The sequence below is a fragment of the Oncorhynchus gorbuscha genome, linkage group LG21 (assembly GCF_021184085.1).
Source record: "Oncorhynchus gorbuscha isolate QuinsamMale2020 ecotype Even-year linkage group LG21, OgorEven_v1.0, whole genome shotgun sequence".
In the NCBI taxonomy this organism is placed as follows: domain Eukaryota; kingdom Metazoa; phylum Chordata; class Actinopteri; order Salmoniformes; family Salmonidae; genus Oncorhynchus; species Oncorhynchus gorbuscha.
The window spans coordinates 17,200,815-17,217,443 of NC_060193.1; the positions used below are offsets into that span (position 1 = coordinate 17,200,815).

At 42.1% G+C, this 16,629-nt stretch overlaps 2 protein-coding genes across 5 annotated transcripts; one reads left to right on the forward strand and one right to left on the reverse strand.

The window, feature by feature from the left end:
- Nucleotides 1-45: 45 nt before the first annotated feature.
- rgp1 (GP1 homolog, RAB6A GEF complex partner 1) lies at nucleotides 46-14,640 on the forward strand. Of its 4 annotated transcripts, none has more exons than XM_046318273.1 (9): nucleotides 46-179; nucleotides 884-999; nucleotides 1,151-1,284; nucleotides 2,739-2,822; nucleotides 3,103-3,252; nucleotides 12,763-12,906; nucleotides 13,241-13,368; nucleotides 13,466-13,643; nucleotides 14,074-14,640. In XM_046318273.1, the coding sequence occupies exons 2-9, from the start codon at nucleotides 884-886 to the stop codon at nucleotides 14,295-14,297; spliced, it is 1,158 nt and encodes a 385-aa protein (XP_046174229.1). In that variant the 5' UTR covers nucleotides 46-179; the 3' UTR covers nucleotides 14,298-14,640. The 4 variants fall into 4 exon arrangements, with proteins under 4 accessions (XP_046174229.1, XP_046174230.1, XP_046174231.1 ...); XM_046318274.1 differs by having other exon boundaries at nucleotides 55-179; nucleotides 879-999; XM_046318275.1 differs by lacking the exon at nucleotides 46-179 and adding an exon at nucleotides 285-465 and having other exon boundaries at nucleotides 879-999.
- Nucleotides 14,641-14,730: 90 nt separating this feature from the next.
- Nucleotides 14,731-16,186, reverse strand: msmp1 (microseminoprotein, prostate associated 1). The gene is made up of 3 exons (XM_046318613.1): nucleotides 15,967-16,186; nucleotides 15,568-15,676; nucleotides 14,731-15,272 (listed from the first exon to the last, which is right to left on the reverse strand). Exons 1-3 carry the CDS (start codon nucleotides 16,082-16,084, stop codon nucleotides 15,098-15,100), a joined length of 402 nt encoding a protein of 133 aa, XP_046174569.1. The 5' UTR covers nucleotides 16,085-16,186; the 3' UTR covers nucleotides 14,731-15,097.
- Between the last annotated feature and the right edge of the window lie 443 nt (nucleotides 16,187-16,629).

The following is a 16,629-nucleotide window of genomic DNA, read 5'->3' on the forward strand; positions in this document are numbered from 1 at the left end:
CCGAACACACTATAAACCCACACTAGCTACTTACAATATAAATAGCTCCTCCCATATGCCACGGAGCTCCTTTAGATGGCCAACAAAATGTTATTCCTGAAAAATGCACATTTGAGACAATGCTTGTCAAATTGGAATTGAACTGGTCATTTGTACAATTGGAATTGAACTGATCATTTGTAAGTATAACACACATTTATTAATTCATCGGGTTCAATAGTTGTGTCCAATACCGGGAAAATAGTACGTTGAACGTCTTTTCAATTTTACCCCGCGATACGGTATGTTCGTGCAGTTGCGAGATGGAACGCTTTATTAATGCTTTGTTGTTGTGTTGCTGAATTTGTCTCAAATAATTTACAACTGCTTACAGTGGGTATTTCATATCGATTTGACAGTTTGATTTGGATGGCCTAAATTTGAGTCGTAACTCATTGGCTAGCTGGTGCCACATCTGAGGCCAAGGTATGGTTTTCGAAACATTATTCTACTTCAATGGTTAGCCTAACTTGGTAGCTACCTAAATGACTGATTTGGAGACAGCAGTCAGTAGATAACCCTAGCTAGGGTTATCTCGCTGCAATTTAATTTAGCAAGGTCTCGCTCAAAATAACCAAACTACCGAGCTAACACAACACGTTTTTTTCAAACCTAGCTAGCTGCCGTTCCAAATAACGTGTGTTATAACGTTACTGTTTACATTTTTTTTCTACTGTATTATTGACTGTATGTTTGTTTATGCCATGTGTAACTCTGTTGTTGCATGTGTCAACTGCTTTGCTTTGTCTTGGCCAGGTCGCAGTTGTAAATGAGAACTTGTTCTCAACTAGGCTACCTGGTTAAATAAAGGTGTTATATATTATTTTGTGTTCCTCAAGTACAGATGATCGAGGTGGTGGCCTCAATGGCCCGAGGCCCGGTGTTCCTGGCCGGGGAGGTGATGGAGTGTCTCATCACTTTCACCAACCCCATATCCCATCTCTCCACCTCCGCCAGCAGGTCTGTTATCTTTCTCTCACTCACACATCACCCATTCTTCAGTAGTGCTCAATTGTGATTATATGCATGTACATTTTAGTTAGCAATACTGTATGTAAGGTTTACATGGGGTAAAAAGTCTCAAAACATGACTAAAAAGTGTGTGTGTCAGTGAGATGCTGGCGTGGGCCAGTGCCCAGATCCACTGCCAGTTCCATGCCAGTGAGAGCAGAGTGGCGCTGCCAGCCCAGGGCACCAAGCAGGATGTCCAGGCAGAGAGCGACACTGTCCTCATCCCCAGCAGAGGTGAGTGGCTAGACATAATTAATAATCCACACACACATGTTGAGTGAGGTGGAAAGTGTCAAAATGCAACTATATTTTAGTTAAAGTACCAGTCAAAGGGTCTTACTTTATTTGTACTATTCTCTACATTGTATAATAGTGAAGACATCAAAACTATAAAATAACACATGGAATCATGTAGTAACCAAAAGTGTTAAACAAAATATATTTGAGATTCTTCAAAGTAGCCACTCTTTTCCTTGACGACAGCTTTGCACATGCTTGGCATTCAGCTTTACCTGGAATGCATTTCCAACATTCTTGGAGTTCCCACATGCTGAGCACTTATTGGCTCCTTTTCCTTCACTCTGTGGTCCGACTCACCCCAAACCATCTCAATTTGGTTGAGGTCGGGGGATTGTGGAGGCCAGGTCATCTGACGCAGCACTCATCACTCTTCTTCTTGGTCAAATAGCCCTTACACAGCCTGGAGGTGTGTTGGGTCATTGATATGATACGCCCACTTAGTGCAAACCAGATGGGATGGTGTAACGCTGCAGAATGACAAGACACCTGTCAATTTAAATGCATTCCAGGTGACTGCTTCATGAAGCTGGTTGAAAGAATGCCAAGAGTGTGCGACACTGTCATCAAGGTAAAGGGTGGCTACTTTGAAGAATCTCAAATATAAATATGTTTTGATTTATTAACACTTTGTTTTGGTTACTAAATGATTCCATGTGTGTTATTTCATAGTTTTGATGTCTTCACTAAATAGTACAAATAAAGAAAGCCTTGAATGATTAGGCAGGTCCAAACCTTTGATTGGTATTGTATGTACTTACTGCCCCCCCAAATCTTACCCATCTGCTCAGTGTGAAGGGCCTCCCCTATGCCCTTTATACCTGTCTCTGTACAAATTCTATCTATCCCAAATGGCACCATATTCCCTACTTACTTTTGACCTGAGCCCTTTGTCCCCTAATGAACTACATAGGGAACAGGTTGCCATTTTGTATCCCCGGTCTGTCTGAGCCACCATGACTGCACATTACACCTTGTGATGGAGATTAACCCTGGGACTGTTAGTATACTGTGAATGTTTGTGCCTGTCAATTCGGGAAGGGATTTTAATTTAAAATTCCCCCTAAAAAGTTGAATGACTTTTGACATCAATAGCTTCTCGTAGTTGCCCTTTTTCAATTATTGAATAGGAATTTCAGTTTACTGACTAAATTGACTGCCTTCGATTGACCCAAATTAACCATGCTGTATGTGTATGCTGCCTTGACATCCTTAAACCACTGCTGCCTGCGCAGTCAAATCATCTTGGCTTGACTGAATTAGCACATAATACATTTAGCTTACTTTTCACTTTAAGTGCATGGAGTAGATTATAGATTATAATTTTTATTTTGGGGGGGGGTCTGATACAAAATGACCTTTTCTTTCCCTCTACCTGCTTTCTTCACCAGGAGAAGGAGGGCAGTGCATGTTGGACACGCCTCCCAAGATACTATTCTGTGACCTGCGCCTAGACCCCGGAGAGAGCAGAACTTGTAAGAGCACCACAACTGGACTCTGAGCATAGAAATCAGATCAGAGGGGATTCACTCAATCATCTCCTTTCTCCATCCCCCCTCAATCTTTTTTTATATGTGTGCTATTTAGCAGACACATTTATCCACAGCAACTTAGTCAAGCACGCATGCATTTAAAAATACATTTAAATATGGGTGGTCCCAGGAATGTAACTCACTTTCCTGGCTTTATAGGAGCCGTGCTTTACCATTTGAGCTACAGTTTCTCTTGCTCTCTCACTACTTTTTCCTCCCTCAGACTCATACAGTGAGGTGGTTCCCAACGACGGGCCTCCTAGTTTTCGAGGCCAGTCAGTGAAGTATGTTTATAAGCTGACCATCGGCTGCCAGAGGGTCAGCTCTCCAATCAAACTACTGAGGGTCCCCTTCAGAGTCCTCGTCCTGCATGGTGAGCTGTCCTCCTGACCCTCTTACTCAAGTCTAATCAACAGAAGTACATCTCACATCAGTTGTGTTCAGAAAGGAGATGTGTGTGTGTATATATATACATACATACATGCATACATACACCGTAGCCAAATACATTTAATCCTAGTAAAAAGTCTGTTAGGATCACCACTTTATTTTAAGAATATGAAATTTCAGAATAATAGTAGATTTATTTGAGCTTTTATTTCTTCCATCACATTCCCAGTGGGTCAGAAGTGTACATACACTTAATTAGTATTTGGTAGCATTGTCTTTAAATTGTTTAACTTGGGTCAAATGTTTCGGGTAGCCTTCCACAAGCTTCCCACAATAAGTTGGGTGAATTATGGCCCATTCTTCCTGACCGAGCTGATGTAACTGAGTCAGGTTTGTAGGCCTACTTGTTCACACATGCTTTTTCAGTTCTGCCCACAAATTGTCTATAGGACTGAGGTCTTTGTGATGGCCACTCCAATACCTCGACTTTGTTGTCCTTAAGCCATTTTCCCACAACTTTGGAAGTATGCTTGGGGTCATTGTCCATTTGGAAGACCAATTTATGATGTCGTGTCTTTACTATCATTAACTGAAGACTTATAGTTTTTATCAAAGATTCTCTGTAATTAGTATTATGCGATTAGACTGATTAATCATGTAACTGTAATTACTAGGAAGTCGGGGCACCAAGGAAATATATTCAGATTACGAAGTTATCATTTCCTAAAATAACTTTTCAGATATTTTATCTGATCAATTAGTCTTCGAATTAATGAATTATTTACTTCACGTTAGTCTCATTCCAAACGTCGTAAATTGTTGGTAATCTGCACGGACCCAGTCTGAGTCATCCATACATCAATTGTCTTAAATAATTTATTTATTACTAAGTCATTCACAGGAATGCATAAGCAAACAAGGTAAATGTGGTTACAAGAAATGATAGGAGAATGTGCCCTAGTGTGCTAAACCGGCATCGCGGCTTGTTAGACAAAAGGGGAAGTGGGGGGTCGACTAGTCACTACAGAGTGATAATTATAACAATTGAAATACTAATCCTTTACACATGAACGCTTACTCATTCGGGAAGAATTGCAATCAATATATATATATTCACGCTCAGTGTGTTGTCTTGATTGCTGGTGAAAAGTTTGTTTCTGGAGAGTTTCGTCCTCTCTCCCTTTTGTGGTTATAGTGGATAGTTCAGAGTGACATTGTTATAGGATGGATGTTTTGGAGGTTGTCGTTCTTCGCGTTCAATGATACCGAATTCCCAGCTGCAGACTAGTAATTAATATCAAAGACTTGTTCTTATTCTGTCGGTATCGATAGTCTTTCTCTCCTCTTAGTGGAGAAAAGCATGGTCTGCAACCTTTAGCCGTCTTGTAATTGAGCTCGGTCTGGTGATAATTTCTCAAAGTTGGGTTTTATTCGGAATGGCAGAAAAGGGCTGTCCCAGGACGCCTGACCCTAACTGGGCTCAGGGGCGGTCCTCTGATTTAGTTCAAATCAAAAGGGAATTGTATTTTTCTTCATTAAACAGTCCCAAATCATATTACACAATTATACAAACAGTATCATACTCATTCATCTTATACAACGATTAGATGTAAACCTCATATCTGAGGCTATTATATAAACAGTGTTATGGTAATGTGGCCACAGTCTCCAATGAGCTTCCCCAAGTTGTAACAAACGGACCAGTTCCTAGCTGGATTCTTCACCGATCTTTTATACTTCCTCCTGAACATGAAATTTGTTTGTACCTCAAGTTCTGTGAGGTGGAAGGAATTCCTGCTTTCCTCAGGAATTTACGACGTCTCTCTTACCACAGTAACCTAGTTGGAGGCAGGGAGAGGGGGATGGGGCTTGCTATACCCAAAGAGGCCAACGTCATGACAATGACCAAGCTTTAACTTCCTGACTGATGTCTTGAGATGTTGCTTCAATATATCCACACAAATTTCCCTCCTCGTGATGCCATCTATTTTGTGAAGTGCACCAGTCCCTCCTGCAGCAAAGCACCCTCACAACATGATGCTGCCACCCCCGTGCTTCACGGTTGGGATGGTGTTCTTCAGCTTGCAAGCCTCCCCCTTTTTCCTCCAAACATAACGATGGTCATTATGGCCAAACTGTTCTATTTTTGTTTCATCAGACCAGAGGACATTTTTCCAATAAGTATGATCTTTGTCCACATGTGCAGTTGCAAACCATAGTCTGGCTTTTTTATGGTGGTTTTGGAGAGGTTGCTCAGCAGCCTTTGAGGTTATGTCGATATAGGGCTTGTTTTACTGTGGATATAGTTACTTTTGTACCTGTTTCCTCCACCATCTTCACAAGGTCCTTTGCTGCTGTTCTGGGATAGATTTTCACTTTTCGCACCAAAGTAGGTTCTGTCTCCTAGAGATGAACGTGTCTCCTTCCTGAGCGGTATGATGGCTGCATGGTCCCATGGTGTTTATACTTGCGTACTATTGTTTGTACAGATGAACGTGGTACCTACAGGCGTTTAGAAATTGCTCCCAAGGATGAACCAGGCTTGTGCAGATCTACACATTTTGTTTTCTGAGGTCTTGGCTGATTTTCTTTTGCTTTTCCCATGATGTCAAGCAAAGAGGCACTGCGTTTGAAGGTATGCCTTAAAATTAGAGGTCGACCGATTTTATGATTTTATGATTTTAATACCCATACTGAATGAACACTTTTATTTTCACTTAATATAATTCATCAATAAAATCAATTTTAGTCTCAAATAATGAAACCTGTTCAATTTGTTTTAAAGAATGCAAAAACAAAGTGTTGGAGAATAAAGTAAAAGTGTAATATGTGCCATGCAAAAAAGCTAATGTTTAAGTTCCTTGTTCAGAACATGAGAACATATGAAAGCTGGTGGTTCCTTTTAACATGAGTCTTAAATATTTCCAGGTAAGACGTTTTATGTTGTAGTTATTATAGGACTGTTTATCTCTTTTCCATTTGTATTTCATATACCTTTGACTATTGGATGTTCTAATAGGTACTTGAGTATTGCCAGCCTAATCTCAGGAGTTGATAGGCTTGAAGTCATAAACAGCGCAATGCTTGAAACATTGCGAAGAGCTGCTGGCAAACGCAGTAAAGTGCTTTTTGAATTAATGCTTACGAGCCTGCTGCTGACTACCACTGCTCAGTCAGACTGCTCTATCAAACCATAGACTTAATTATAACATAACACACGGAAATACGAGCCTTAGTTCATTAATACGGTCAAATCCAGAAACTATCATTTTGAAAACTGTTTATTCTTTCAGTGAAATACGGAACCGTTCTCTATTTTATCTAACAGGTGGCATCCCTAAGTCTAAATATTGCTAGATAAACAAGCTAGATAAATTAGTAATATCATCAACCATGAGTAGTTAACTAGTGATTATGTTAAGATAGATCGTTTTTTTTATAAGATGCGTTTAATGCTAGCTAGTACTTTGCCTTGGATCCTTGCTGCACTCGCATAACAGGTAGTCAGCCTGCCACGCAGTCTCCTCGTGGAGTGCAATGTCTTCGGCCATGATCTGTGTCCAAATAAATGCAGATTATTGATAACTTGAAATCGGTCCTAATACATCCAGTTACACCTCCAATTGATTCAATGATGTAAATTAGCCTTTTAGAAGCTTCTGAAGCCATTACATTTTCTGGAATTTTCCAAGCTGTTTAAAGGCACACTAAGTTGACTGTATGTAAACTTCTGACCCACTGGAATTGTGAGAAAGTGAATTAAAAGTGAAATAATCAGTCTGTAAAACAATTGTTGGGAAAATTAAGTGTCATGCACAAAGTAGATGTCCTAACAGACTTGCCAAAACCATAGTTTGTTAACAAGAAATTTGTGGAGTGGTTGAAAAATGAGTTTTAATGACTCCAACCTAAGTGTATGTAAACTTCCGACTTCAACAGTATGTATACATTTACGGACAGATACTACCTGAATTTGTGAAATAAGAACACATCCGTTGCAAAATGTTTTGGGAACATGGTGCATACAGAACACAAACTACAGTGACTTCAGAAAGTAATCATACCCCTTGGCTTATTCCACATGTTACAGCTTGAATTCAAAATTGATCAAAAAATGTATCACCATCTATGCACAATACCCCATAATTACAGTGTTTTCTTTTTGTGATTTATTGAAGATGAACTACAGAAACACCTCATTTACATACAGTGCTAGTCAAAAGTTTGGACACCTATTCATTCCAGGGATTTACATTATTTTTACTATTTTCTACATTGTAGAATAATAGCGAAGACATCAACACTATGAAATAACACACATGGAATCATGTAGTAACCAAAAAAGTGTTTAACAAATAGAAATGTTATTTGAGATTCTTCAAATAGCCACCCTTTGCCTTGGTGACTACATCTTTGTCAATCAAGAATATGTTAATAACTTTGAAAGTTTCTTCAAGCGGAGTCGCAAAAACCATTAAGCACTATGATGAGACTGGCTCTCATGAGGACCGGCACAAGAAAGGAAGACCCAGAGTTACCTCTGCTGCAGAGAATATGTTCATTGGAGTTACCAGCATCAGAAATGGCATCCCAAATAAATGCTTCACATTGTTTAAGTAACAGACATATCTTAACATCAACTGTTCAGTGGAGACTGCGTGAATCAGACCTTCATGGTCAAATTGCTGCAAAGAAACCACTACGAAAGGACACCAATAAGATGAAGAGACTTGCTTGGGCCAAGAAACTCAAGCAATTGACATTAGACAAGTGGGAATCTGTCGTTTGGTCCGATGGGTCCATATTTTAGGTTTTTGGTTCGAACCTCTGTGTCTTTGTAAAATGCAGATTAGTGAACGGATTATCTGTGTTCCCACCATGAAGCTTGGCTGAGGTCTGGGGATGCTTTGCTGGTGATACTGTCTTAGTTTATTTAGAACTCAAGGCATGCTTAACCAGCATGGCTACCACAGAATTCTGCAGCAATACGCCATCCCATCTGGTTTGCGCTTAGTGGGAGCATCCTTTGTTTTTCAACAGGACAATGACTCAACACACCCCCAGGCTGTGTAAGGGCTATTTGATCAAGAAGGAGAGTGAATGACTACTGCATCAGATGACCTGGCCTCGACAATCACCCGACCTCAACCCAATTTAGATTTTTTGGGGGATGGGTTGGACCGCAGAGTGACGGAAAAGCAGCCAACAAGTGCTCAGCATATGTGGGAACTCCAAGACTAATGGAAAAGCATTTCAGGTGAAGCTGGTTGAGAGAATGCCAAGAGTGAGCAATGCTGTCAAGGTTAAGGGTGGCTACTTTTGAAGAATCTCAAATATAAAATGTATTTTGATTTGTTTAATACTTTTGGTTACGACGTGTTGATGTCTTAACCATTTTTCTACAATGTAGAAAATAGTTTTTTTTTTTAAGTGAAGCACTTGAACGAGTAGGTGTCCAAACTTTTGACTGGTACTGTAAGTATTCACACCCTGGAGTATCAATATTTGCTCAAGTATATTTGCTATCTAGTATTAATCATTACTCGATAGCCATTTTCAAGTCTTTCAAAATATTGTCAAGCTGATTTTAAGTCCAAACTGTAACTAGGTCACTCAGGAACATTCAGTGTCTTCTTGGTGAGCAACTCCAGTGCATTCGGAAAGCATTCAGACCTCTTGACTTGTTCCACATTTTGTTACAGCCTTATTCTAAAATGTATTCAATAAATGTTTCCCTCATAACTACACACAATACCCCATAATGACAAAGTGGAAACAGTTTTTAGACATTTTTCCAAAACAGAAATACCTTATTTACGTAAGTATTCAGACCCTTTGCTATGAACCTCGAAATTGAGTTCCTGTTTCCATTGATCATCCTAGTGATGTTTCTACAACTTGATTGGAGTCCACCTATGGTAAATTCAGTTGCTTGGACATGATTTGGAAAGGCACACAACTGTCTATTTAAGGTCCCACAGTTGACAGTGCATGTCAGAGCAAAAACCATGCCATGAGGTCAAAGAATTGTTTGTAGAGCTCTGAGACAGAATTGTGTCAATACACCGATCTGGGCAAGGGTACCAAAACATTTCTGCAGCATTGAAGGTCCCCAAGAACACAGTGGCCTCCATTCTTAAATGGAAGAAGTTTTGAACCACCAAGACACTTCCTAGAGTTGGCCAAACTGAATAATCAGGGGAGAAGGACCTTGGTCAGCGAGTTTGCCAAAAGGCACCTGAAGGACAAGATTCTCTGGTCTGATGAAACCAAGATTGAACTATTTGGCCTGAATGCTAAGCGCCACGTCTGAAGGAAACTTTGCACCATTCCTACGGTGAAGCGTGGTGGTGGCAGCATCATGCTGTGGGGATGTTTTTTAGCGGGAGGGACTGAGACTAGTCAGGATTAAGGCAAAGATGAACTCAAGGCCTCAGACTGGGGTGACTGTTCACCTTCCAACGGAACAACCCTAAGCACACAGCCAAGACCATGCAGCAGTGGCTTCGGGACAAGTCTTTGAATGTCCTCGAGAGGCCCAGCCAGAGCCCAGACTTAAACCTGATCGAACATCTCTGGAGAGACCTGAAAATAGCTGTGCAGCAACGCTCTCCATCTAACCTGTCAGAGTTTGAGAGGATCTGCAGAAAAGACTGGAATAAACTCCCCCTATAAAGGTGTGCCAAGCTTATTAGCTTCAAACCCAAGAAGACTCGAGGCTGTAATTGCTGCCAAAGGTGCTTCAACAAAGTACTGAGTAAAGGGTCTGAATACTTATGTAAATGTATTTCAGTTTCGTTTTACATTTGGGGGAGCGATTTAATCCATTTTAGAATAAGGCTGTAACATAATGTGGAAAAAGTCAAGGGGTCTGAAGGCTTTCCGAATGCACTGCAGATAAAGGCCTGTCCTGCTGAAAGGTGAATTAGTCTCCCAGTGTCTGTTGGAAAACAGACTGAACCAGGATTTCCTCTGCCTGTGTTTATAGCTGTATTCTGTTTTTATATAAAAACAACTCCCTAGTCCTTGCAGATGACGTTCAGATCCATAACATGATGCAGCCACCACAATGCATGAAAATATGGAGTCCTACTCAGTGTTTGGTTTCCCCTAAAAATAACACTTTGTATTCAGGTCAAAAAGTTAATTTCTTTGCCACAATGCATGTTTTGTAATTATTTATTGTGTACAGTCTTCCTCCTTTTCACTGCCATGTAGGTTAGTATTGTGGAGTACAGTGTTGTTAAGCAATGCTCAGTTTTCTCATATCGTAACCATTAAACTCTGACCGTTTTAAAATCACCATTGGCCGGGCCTCCCAAATGGCTCAGCGGTCTAAGGCATTGCTAGAGGCGTCACTATCGCCTTGGGTTTGATTCCAGGCTGTGTTGCTGGTCGCAACTGGGAGACCTATAAGGCGGCACACAATTGGCCCAGCGTGGTCCAGGTTAGGGGAGGGTTTGGCTGGCCGGGCTGTCCTTGTCCCATCGCGCTCTTGCGACTCCTTGTGGCGGGCAGGGCGACTGCACACTCATGTTGCCTGTTGTACGTTGTTTCCTCTGCCACGGTGGTGCTGCTGGCTTCCGGGTTAAGCGAGCAGTGTGTCAAGAAGCAGTGAGGCTTAGTAGGGTCATATTTTGGAGGACGCATGGCTCTCGACCTTCACCTCTCCCGAGTCCATACAGGAGTTAGAGCGGTGCAAGACTACGTACCAATTGGATATCTTGAAAAAGGGGTAAAAAACTAACACAAAAAATATTTTTTGGCCTCATGGTGAAATCCCTGAGCATGTTCCTTCCTCTCCAGCAACTATGTTAGGAAGGGCACCTTTTATCTTTAGTGACTGGGTGTATTGTTACACCATCCAAAGTGTAATTAATAACTTCACCATGTTCAACGGTAATGTTCCCTCTGCTGAGCACGAACTTGAATGTTGTTAAAATTCTGTGCCACTTCCAGCATGTGCACACCAATGTACCCGCTTTAAGTTTCAGAAAGTGGAAAAGTAGGTTACTGTGGATGATCATATTGTAGGCCTACCAGAGTGGCCTATCATCAAAAACAATGGCGCAAATGCATCTCAGAACATGGAAATAGCTGTTCTATCATTCAGCCTGCGTTAGCAGCCAATGTGTGGTGTTCAATGTAGGCCTACAATTCCATGAGACTTTTAATGAAAACATGCAGGGCTTGACATTAACCTGTTTGTCCACTGTTGTTTGATGGAAGAGACCACTTTTCAAGATAAAATGCATTATTCCCCATACCATAATGCTACCCTCTGCCTATTGGCTACTTAGCTTATTCAAGCCTGTCTCAAGATACAACACTTCCTCTGCACGTGGCTACATGCAGCTCTCGCTTTAATCTCAAAACAAGTGGATCTACTCACAACCACTCATGCTGTAAACACAGTCCAGTTCAAAGTGAATGGCACAGTTGCATTTATGGCATCTCTTTAGCTATAGGCCTACTACAGCTCTGATTGGTTATGGTGCTCCATTCTGTGTAGAATACGGGCTGTCAATGTAATAGAATCCTACTCCGATGCGTTCTGCCTATAACAGAATATCTTGCATAGTTAGTTTTTCATACTAAGTCTTCAAATCATACTTTATTTGCCACATGCGCCAAATACAACAAGTGTAAGACTTTACCGTGAAATGCTTACTGACAAGCCCTTAACTAACAGTGCAGTTAAAGAAGAAAATATTTACCAAGTAGGCTAAAATAATAAAAGTAACACAATGAGGTTATATTAAGGGGGCACCGGTACCGAGTCAGTGTGAAGGGGTACAGGCTAGTTGAAGTCTTGCGTAGTTCATTTTTGTTGCTGTATGTTGCATTGAAATGGCTAATATTGTATTTATTTGATCAGAATTCCCACAGTAAAGGGATAAGGTGATAACTAAGGGGGATATTCAATCTCGTGCTTCTCTCTGCGGTTTAGAGGAATATTCTATAAGCTGTGGAGATAATCCATCGTTTTTTTTTCCTTTTTACACCTCTACCAATAGGTGCCCTTCTTTGTGAGGCATTGAAAAACCTCCCTGGACTTTTGGATGAATCTATGCTTGACATTCACAACTCGATTAAGGGATCTTACAGATAATTGTATTTGTGGGTTACAGAGATGAGGTAGTCATTCAAAAATCATGTTAAACACTATTAATAACATAGTATGGAACTGATTGTGACTTGTTAATCACATTTTTAGTTCTGAACTGATTTGGCATGCCATAACAAAGGGGTTGAAATACTTATTTACTCAAAACATTTCAGCTTTACATTTTATTGTAAACAAATTCTACTGACATTATGAACTATTGTGTATAGATCAGTGACACAATTTCAATTGAATCCCTTTGAAATTCAGACTGCAACATAACAAAATGTAAAAGGGTGCACTATGTATGAAATGCCTGTTGTGGACATGTTTTCCTCCTATAAAATGACATTGTTCAAAATGAGTGGCATGATGTCCCTGTTGTAGGCATGCCGGAGCCCCCGTTCCCCCAGGATGAGGAGGTGGCCCCCTCTAACCCCTTCCTGGAGGAGGAGGAGGGTGGGCGGAGAGACGATCGCCCACTGGAGAGAGCCCTGGACATGCTGACGATCACCTCACGCCGCTGTCCCCGTCAGTCTCTTGTTCTCCTAGGCTAATTCTCCAATGACAACCTATTCCCTTTATAGTGCACTACTTTTGACCAGTGCTATGTGGCAGATCTTATGAGCCTCCTTTAATGTTATTTGGGTTCCACATCAGCTAGATGATGTACTGAGATTTTTTTTTTTTTTTTGCAGACTCCAATCCATTGATCTCTAATCTGTTTGTTTCTGATTAGATTTATTAGGTTCTCCATGGCGACAGCTAGTCTTACTGGGGTCCGACACAACAAAAGACATTGCAGACATTGTGTGTTTAGCAGCAATATGGAATGCATGTGACCTTTGACCCCTGTCTCCCACAGATCTGTTCAACATCACCAACATGCGGGGGAAGGTGGCCAAGTTCTGCATTTTCAAGACCGTCTACAGACTAGGGGAGGACATCATCGGCACCTTCGACTTCTCAGAAGGGGATATTCCCTGTATACAGGTGTGTGTGTGCGCGTATGTCTGTGTCAGGGCCTGCCATATTTTTACTTTATTATATTATTACTTGAATGAGGATATTAAAAGTGTGTGTTTGTCAGTACTCCGTCAGCCTGCAGAGTGAGGAGGAGATCCAGCAGGGGTACCAGCGGCGTCCCGGTCAGTCGATCAGTGTGACTGGTCACGGTCGTCACTTAGAATCCTGCCTCCACACAGCTTCCACCCACTTCTCCCTCCCCGTCCCCCTCAACGTCACCCCCGGCTTCAGCACAGACATCGGTACGTAGCTAAGTCAAATTTCCATCAAATGTATCTCATTAAGTGGTGGCACGAAGTGCTATACAGATACCCAGCCTAAAATCCCAAAGAGCTAGCAATGCAGGCAGGAGCACAGTGACCAGGAAACATAGGAAGATGCCTAGAGAGGAACCAGGCTCAGAGGTGGCAGAGGGCCATCGGGAATTCACCACTCATCTCTCTGCCCTATGTTATAGCAAGTAGCCTGCCCTGCTTGAGTCTGTCTGTTTTTTGTTTTTTGTTTATTATCTTATATTAGCTTTTTAAATTTTTATTTAGTCGAAGACTTGTTTTTAATCTATGCGATGACGCGCTTCTCAACCCTTTTGTCTTTGTCTCTAAAGCTTTCCTGTGTATTTAACCCTCTGTCTACTCCTAGACAGCTTCATGACATTCTCAACTCATTCCTCAGTGACCCTGCGATGGCGTCTGCACTTTGAGTTCGTCACGTCCCGAGAGCCTATGGAATCGCACAACGTGTTGCAAAACCAACCAGAGGTCACCGTGTGGACTGGGGCGGAGCATGTCGATGTGGATACCTTCAGTTGGGACCTGCCAATCAAAGTGCTCCCCACCAATCCAGCCCTGACGTCTTACGTCTCCCAGTTTACAGGGACCAACAGCATCAACATTTAACTGTGAGGAAGGAAGAATGTATTCCAGATATAAAGCAGGCAACTTTTGCCGTTTTTAATATTTTAACATTTTGCAGTGCATCCTATATTTTTCTTTGAATGCTCACCTTCCTGTTTTTCTAGCTGAAACAGGATGATGATGATGATGATGATCAGTGTTTATTGCTACTATCTGTGGGGTTATTCACAGTATTTCATTGTTTACCCCTTTATTCAAAACCCCCAAAAGAGTCCATTGCTATTTTATTTTCAAGAGCTATATGCTGTACAACTGTATTTTTGAAATTGTTAATGAAACACTGTTCAATGTGAATCAGTAATTAAAATGTCAAATTCAAATCCCACACGAATCTGAAAGTAGTCTTTTATCCACACAACAAATGACTTTCACGCAACAAGAATTTTATTTAGAGGATAACTGCAAGACAGGACAGAAGAAATACAACAATAGTTATATATATATATTACTATAAAAGCTTTACAGTAGTGCATTACAGGGTGGTAAATGAGGGATTCCATTATGTGGGCTCACCTCTGCTTTCCAACTGAGTATCATTTACTGCTTAAGGTATTGTAATATTCATGCGGTTTAAATGTTAACTGATCACTGATCTGCAACTGAAGTGAGAATGGACCGTTAGGATTACACTGACATGGACGGAGATGGTTGGCGGTGGAGGGAGTTGATCTTCCCGACTTCAGTGGAGGCTGTTGACACTTTAAATCGGAGGACGGGCTCATTGTAATGGCGACATTAATTCCAATGAGGCCGTCCCTCCACTGTCTGACCGGGGTCCCTGTCTACTCCACCATCTGCAGGTAGTTGTCCCGTGAACCGTGGCTGGGGTCCAGGTTGTGTCCATTCCCAGGGAGGCAGGGCAGGCGAGGGTCAGCACTCTGCACCAGGGTCAATTTACAGGCTAGAGCGTCCACCCGAACCTCACACCAAGCTGGGAAGTCTACCGGGCGATGCACCCTGTGCGGAGAGAGGGGGAATGTAATTGACAGCACTGTCATATGTGTTCTGAAAGGACAGAATGACAATATCCTGACAGAACAATGCTATGTTGAAGTTGCCTGTCCCAATTCTACACATCACAATCAAATCCAGACCCAACCCTGTTTCCCTTACATTACTTGACTCTGGGCACAATGTACATGGCTGTGTTGAATGGCAAGCTCATCCCAACCATGGAAATGACATTCCTATTACTGCTAATGCTAACACGACTACCCAGAAAGGCACATTGATTACAGGTGCGTGGACTCACGTCTCACAGCAGCCGACGCCCATGGGGTGCAGACAGGTACACTGCAGACAGCCGTCCTCCATCCAAGACTCCCCCAGGGAGTAGTGTCTCCCCTCGTACACACACAGGCCTGGGACAGACCACCAGGGGTGTTAACCCAAGTGCCACACATATTATACAAATCAACCTATATTCATCCGCAGGACGTCCACATGAACTTTGTACTCAACTTCAGATGGATTCATCCATCCAAGATGTTCAGAATTTTAAAAAGTGTACTCTGGCCTGAATGTACAATCGATGAGTTTGACAGGTCCCCAAAACGTTTCTGCTTTACCAAATACTCTCTGAACAGAATCGGAATCTTCAACCTAAAGAAATTTGTTGAATGAAAAACACATTTCAGTATGATATTCTCACCTTTAGAGTTGAAGTGACACTGCATGGGAGCAGCTAGGCAACGGGTGGTCCAGAGCAGAGTCCCAGCCAGGAAGGTCAGTGTCCAGTTTCTCCCAACAATGAAGTCCATCATCTTCATGTTCTTTAGTTCTAGTTCTGTAGTTCTAGATCTGGTTCTTAGAGTTTTCTGAGTCCTCTCCTCCACCTCGCACCTCCATTTATACCCCACAATCTTTACGACAGCAACGGACGGGGGGAGGTGGGGTAAGTTAGCCTCATCAGGAGGACCGGCCGTGGCATGGGGTGTGAGGCGCAGGGGGGGCCTGTGGGGTGTCACAGGGTTGTGGGGGGCAAGAGGAAAAAGTCTGTGTCTTGGCACCACCTTGGCACTCTGGAGATCAGCTCCTCTTCGCTCCAGTGGGCATGACCTCTAAAATGATAGAAACATTGACACATCCTATGATGACTAAGACAGGGAGGGAAAGAGAGAGGTGAGAGGAAGGAGAGAGAGGGAGAAGGGGAGAGAGGTGAGAGGGAGGATAGAGAGGGAGAGCAGATGAGGGTGAGAAGGGGAGAGAGGTGAGAAGGGGAGAGAGGTGAGAGGGAGAGGAGATAAGAGAGGAGATGAGAGAGGGAGGGAGGAGTGAGAGGGGAGAGATGAGGTCGAAGGGGAGAGAGGTGAAA